This window comes from Frankliniella occidentalis, unplaced genomic scaffold, assembly GCF_000697945.3.
Source record: "Frankliniella occidentalis isolate FOCC.00 unplaced genomic scaffold, Focc_3.1 Scaffold8, whole genome shotgun sequence".
NCBI lineage: Eukaryota > Metazoa > Arthropoda > Insecta > Thysanoptera > Thripidae > Frankliniella > Frankliniella occidentalis.
Window position 1 is genome coordinate 2,101,195 of NW_026267138.1, and position 6,147 is coordinate 2,107,341.

Below are 6,147 nucleotides of genomic sequence, written 5' to 3' on the forward strand. Positions count from 1 at the left end.
CCGACTCCGGTATCTGAACAGGGCTGCCTATTGTGTTTCAATAATTTCCAGGCACGCTGTCTCACGTCGCTGAAGTTGCTGTTGAACGGAGTGAACGAGTGCAGCAGGGCGCTGATTTGCCGGGCCGCAGGATGTGCTTCCTCGCCGAGGTCCAGCGCCACGGCCGCCAGGCAGTAGGACGCCTTCGTGGGCACGGGCGGACAGTTGGCGTCCTGGACAAGAACCCAGATCAATAGCAAGCGTACAACTTTTGTAAGGACTTACAGCGATACGCAGACTTTTACCCTCAGTTCCCAGTTGCGTTCCTCCCATTTCCCATTCCCTAAACACATTGAATATTCAGGTCAGTCGTTACCTCATCGCCATCCTGTGTGGACTCGGCGTGCAGCGTGAGGCACTCGTCAAAGTCGCCCAGCTGATTCACATTCCCGCTGAGGAGACCGGCTGGGACACGTGCGTTGGCGTCAACCCCTAAGTTCCGGGAAATCAGAAAAAAAAAGTTTCGTGAACGTTTTCGCTTTCGTTAAAATGAACGTTTCTGGGCGTATGGCGAAAAACGGAAACGAAAACTTCTGGACTTCTGGACAATGGACATCGTTATTCGAACCTTGCCAACAGTTTTCGTTCATCACCCCTTTTCCCACTTTTCTTAGACTGCCATACATTATCTAATGTTGAGCACAGTGCTACACATTACCCCTAATCCGGAGCACCCCGTGCTTTCAATCATTAACAAAATAATGCAAAGTGCGCCCCACATAACTTGCGTAGCACTGTATGGTTGGATCAGGGAGCACCATAAAATAAGGTTCAGACAACAATAACAACGTGATGGAAACCATATTTTTGGTTTACACAAACACGACAATGTTGCATCAACCATATTTTATGGTGCTCCTTGAGTTAACCGTATGATATATGGTCGCTACAGCTAGTCATTTTTCTGGGGCGATAGACAAGCCAGATCCAGATCCAGCACTCGTGCGTGCGGTGCAGCATAACTACAGAAGTGAAGAGACCAGCCACCTGGTGCATTAGCGTAACAGTCTCCAGTTAACAGTCCAGACTCGGCTGCACGTATTGACTTACATTTGAGCGCCCAGACGTGGCCGAGGAGGGCGGCCCTGACGATGTTGCTCGCCTGCCGGCTGCACTGGCAGCTCGCGTTCACGGCTGGGAGCGCCGCAGACAGCTGGTAGAAGAGGCTGCCCTGGACCGCGGGGCGCACGAGGCGCTGTACTGGATGGAGAGAGAGAGAGAGAGAGAGGGAAAGGGGAAGTCCGTAGGAGGGAGTGGGAAGGCGTACCGCTCTGCAAGTAAAGTACGAAAGGAAGGGGTATATGACTTACGCTGCGGTGAGCTGCTCGGTGGCGCCACCGCGCCGACGGACCAAACGGCCAGGGCAAGGAGCAGCAGCTGACCCGCCCGCCACGGCGCCATGGCACAGGACACCTAAAAGTGGGAGTGAAGAGTCCCAAAAAGAAGAGCATCATTGGGGGTGTTCATTGTCAGGCACCCTTCAGTCAGGTGCAGCATTTGTCACGCATGACATGGAATATCCAAGACCAGAGGTTTAGTGAGACCTGCGGTTAATAAGTGAAGAGGAAGGTGCTTCAGTGGTCTCTGGTCTCCCTCCCTCCTTCCGCCCCCCTCCCCCACTAACTCACACATCCGACGTGCTGGTGTTGACCCCGTCATGTTGCGACAGGACGCTTGCCTTGGTGGCGGTGCGCGTGCGGCGTGGCTAGGCGTGGCGCAGAGGGCATAATCTGGCACCTTGCCGCACGCTGCCTAGTCCCTACCCCCACCCCATAGTTTTTTTTCATTTAGAAAAGCAGAAAAGCACGTTTTTTTCCTCAGGATAACGACACGTTGGTGACATTGGTAGATATTAGCAATACGCGGACAGTTTACCCCGTCCCATTTTAACCGCTTATTTACCTCCTACTTCTCTATTGGAAGTGGAATAACGATAGTATTGTGCTTGGTTAAAAGCCACCTTTAGCCCAACTACAACACCTACAGTTCTGCCAATGCTACCAATTTGCAGCTTGTGAAGAGTAAATGAATCTACAAAAGGTTTTTTTTGGGTGAGCTATTGATGCACAAAATTTAAAGAAATTGCGGAAATGAAGTCGTTTAAAACTATGAATCACGACTTCACTATCGACCTTTACCTCTCGCAAATCACAGCACTACACCGCTCGGCAGATTCGCGTGGGGTCGCGAACGACAGTGGCGGGTAGGGAAGTCCTCTCTCGGCGGTCCAGCTCGCGGGCAGCATGCGCCAGCCCGAGCGTCCAGCGGCGGTGCGTGGCGAAGACCGACTGGGCTCCGCGACGCTACGCTACGCCGTGCCGGCCTTGACCAACTCGGCCGGCCAGGTTCAGGAGGCCCGGTACGGCGCGCGGTGGGGAGGGCCGGCCCGCCACGCCGGGCTCATGTTGGGTTTCGCTGGAGTGAATGTGTTATTGGCTGGAGATGATAATATGTGTTGCGATCGACGGGAGGCGCGAGAAGAAAGCAAAGAACGCTCTCAGAATCTCATGGCGAATCTGCGTGACCCTTCTGTCCTTCCTGGTCACTTCAGAGAGAGTGATATCAGCCTCGATCGATGCAATCGATGAGAGAGCTACACTCGGCTACAGGTCCCTACTTTCTGGCCTAAGAGCTGATGGAATCATCCGCAAACTGGGTGAGCAACAAAGCCCGTGTATGACTCCCTACCCCAAGTACCGACTGAACAGGGACACCTGAAGGGGTCATTATCAGTTATCTTGTAGCAGGAGTCACGGATAGCGAGCACTAGTCAGTGCGAGAGAGACAGACTTATAAGTGACCCAGAAGAGTGAGAGAGCGCGAATGACAACAAAGTGGCCCGCGGCCCGCTTAGCCGGGACCCGGGACCCCTGTCTTGTGGCCTCGCGCAGCGGCAGGGTGGTGCTGCCAGAGCTTCCGATAAGGGCAGTAAGGGGTAGTCAAAATGAAAGCAAGTGAGACGTACGAGCACAAAATTAAATTTCTTAAGGAATTTTCTCGACCTTTAACTCAAATAAATTATCGAATCATCGTCGTTACTGGGTTGGATCATCCAATAAGCGTGTTTGTCTGTCATTCTGTCATCTATCGTTACACAATCGCCAAGTTCAAGTTAGCCAATGCAAGGTAAGGTCTCATAGCGCCTTACAGGTATGCAACATCTTGCCTGGAGTGCTCACGTGTACTGCAGGGTGGCCTACCCCAAGTTCCACAGGCGCCAAGTTCGATGGGGAGCTCTAACCCCACAACAGATGTTAAGAAGGAAAATTTTCCTCTCGGAGTAGGAAGGATAATAAATTAATTTCAGTAGAATAACTGGAAAATATTTTTAATGCTCTAAGCCTGATTTGATAACATGAAATACTTATCATGAAATAGAACTTTCTTTTCCTGGTACAAATTGAATTAATTACAGTATAACAAATAGCTAGTAGTTCTACATACAGTAACAATTTTGTCAAAATGTGACAGGCATTTAAAAATTCAACTTAGGAAATTGGTTTTATCACTTTCTGAAGAAACATGTGCCATGCATTTAAATGTCTGTTTCTCTGCTCCTAACTAAAGTGAATCAATCCTGAATCTTTTAGAATACCAAGATATTAAATGTTTCAGATTTTATGAAGAAAAATAATGGTAAATTAATTAAATTGCAGAGATTTCATCTGAAGGGTGAAACATGCATGATTTATCATTGCTTTCCAGTAATAGCAATCAACAGTGGAAACCATGAGAAAGTACCATATAATGTTATGCACAGCCATGTTGAGAATCAGAGTCCTAACCTGATGTTTCCACCAAAGTGGCAAAATTAAATAAAAACTGAAACACACCCAACTTAGATTGAAGTACAAATTATCCTGATCACATGACAAGGCTATCTTCAATATTGTGTTGGTACCTAATGCTACTCAGAGATAGGTACCTTCTAAGGTAGAGTAAGATAACATTTACTCAATCTGAACTGGATATAGTTTACAATTTTATAACAAGATTGAGAGGATCAGGACATGAAAATGTATCCTGTACATTCTTCACAAATCTGTTGGAATGGCACTAAAGCAGTATTGAAAAAGCACAATTGTCTTCCATTTTCTGCTTTCTATTTTCAGAAAACTGCATTGTGACTTGAAACAAAACAAAAATTTAAGTACACCAACATTCTTAACACATTTCACATTTACATAATCATGTCTCTAGTAAAATATTGTTTCATGTAACAATAAATATAATCTTTTCATTTCCATATCACAAATAGTACAAAATTTGTATCAAGATAGATATATTTTCAATTATAGATTTAAATTAAACAGACAGTAAGCCAAACACAGAGTTCTAGTACCATAGACATTTGGACATGAAAAATTTCAGTTCAACACGGACTTAACAAAAAATGTTCAAGCGACAGTTAATACTGCTTCTTCATAATGAAACTCAAATTATCAAATAACAATGCTCTGTTAATAGGACAGGATTGGTCAAGATGTAAAAGTACACATACTTTAAAACCACTTCATCCATCAACAGCTGCATGGCTTCAACTGCATGCTACTATAATAAAGGTAATGAACAACAAAACAAGAATAATATACAAAGACAGAAACAGATGAACAAACCTAGTGTTTAATAAGAACACCACCTATAAGAGGAAACAAAAATTACTAAGAAAGAAAAAGTTCTCATAAATAACAACAGTATTGAACTGACTTAATGTTCTTTTCTGCAGAACTAAAGGACTTGTAAAACTACCATACTAGCTACCAAATTAATAATACAACCGAAGCTTTCCTGGCAATGGTGACAAAACGCTAAATTTTCATCCATGATATGAATCACTGCACAAAGTATGAGGCAGACTTGAAACCTTAAAGGCATTCAATATGTGCATTGTGCTTGTCAGTAAAAAGTGAGAATTTTGACCGAGCAAAATAAAATGAAACGTCAAACTGATGTTCTTTTAATTATATACATTCTCACTAAACAAATCTTTGGTCGTCAACCTTCTGTAAAGTGGTTTGGTTTTGTTATCAGGACAAAATGGTAACATGGACGGGAGTCTCTGCAAATGCTGCTAGAGACAATCCATCAGGGTCTCTAAATTTTTCTTGAAAAGACTAGAGAAAAGACTCAAGAACTAAAGTGACTAACCTTCTCCAAGTCTCCTTATGGATTACACAAAAGGTGGATTAATACACAAATCAGGAACTACACTGCAACAACAGTGTAGACATATAATATAACCACTTTGATAACAAACAACACAACATGAAGTACATAGAAACACAGAGTCTACATAAATCAGCCTTTGATTTGGTTCATCTGCTCCATTCAAGAGAGCATGTTTACATGCATCCCACTACAAACTAGGTCAGTGACTAAATTACCAACAACATTGACTCTTTACACCACTCTAAACCCAATGAAGGGGAAGTAGCAAAAATGGAAATCCATGGCAAACTTCCTTGTTTAGAATTGATGTGTGCATAAAGAAAATAGAGCCATATACAACTAAAACAATAAATTCTGCCAACACAAAAATAGAACAAATAGGGAACTTGCTTAGACAGGGTGAGCAGAACAAATATATATTGACATCTTTTTAGATTTTAGGATGTGCATTGTGAGTTCCAGACAGTCAAAAAAGGCAAGAGCAAAACACCGCAGAGGAATAAAGCAGTCCCAATAAGAAACAATTTTTTGCACATCTCAACAAAGGTTTAACAAATTTCCGTTAGATTTTTAAATTTTGTCTTCTGACTAACAACGGTTGGCAAATAATCGGTGGGCAAATAACTTGCAATTACAATAGATATCAGTTGCAAAAAGTTTCAGAAGCAGCAGAGCACCTCAACCCAACTCAAAATTTGATATAAATCTTCCAACAAATACATGCAACAACTATTTCATACTACAGATGTCTCAGTCAGATTTGTTTAAGTGAATCCTTAACAAGATTAGACCTTAAAACTACACAAAATTCTTTGTCAATGAAAAATAGAATAAATTTCTGTATTTTTTTTTATGTACAATTTCAGTTCCAAACAGCATGTAGAAGATCAAGTCCACACTTTTGCTGCTATTTTGCCTATTTCTTGTGTTTCAAAAACC

The 6,147-nt window shown here is 43.4% G+C and overlaps 2 protein-coding genes across 6 annotated transcripts in view; both read right to left on the reverse strand.

The window, feature by feature from the left end:
• LOC113214928 (nose resistant to fluoxetine protein 6-like) overlaps window positions 1–2,613 on the reverse strand; it is a 17,788-nt gene extending 15,175 nt beyond the window's left edge. The window contains exons 1-5 of one of the 5 annotated variants that reach the window (XM_052275157.1): window positions 2,178–2,613; window positions 1,350–1,452; window positions 1,090–1,239; window positions 356–471; window positions 66–212 (exon numbers count right to left, since the gene is read on the reverse strand). In XM_052275157.1, the coding sequence (XP_052131117.1) occupies window positions 66–212; window positions 356–471; window positions 1,090–1,239; window positions 1,350–1,440 (504 nt within the window). In that variant the 5' untranslated portion in view covers window positions 1,441–1,452; window positions 2,178–2,613. The remainder of the gene's footprint in view (window positions 1–65; window positions 213–355; window positions 472–1,089; window positions 1,240–1,349; window positions 1,453–2,177) is intronic. The other 4 variants (XM_052275161.1, XM_052275143.1, XM_052275166.1 and 1 more) reach the window with 4 other exon arrangements.
• Window positions 2,614–3,351: 738 nt separating this feature from the next.
• Window positions 3,352–6,147, reverse strand: part of LOC113214926 (CUGBP Elav-like family member 1-B) — a gene marked incomplete in the record, with an annotated part of 27,252 nt that continues 24,456 nt past the window's right edge. Inside the window, 1 exon segment of the mRNA XM_052275172.1 lies at window positions 3,352–6,101.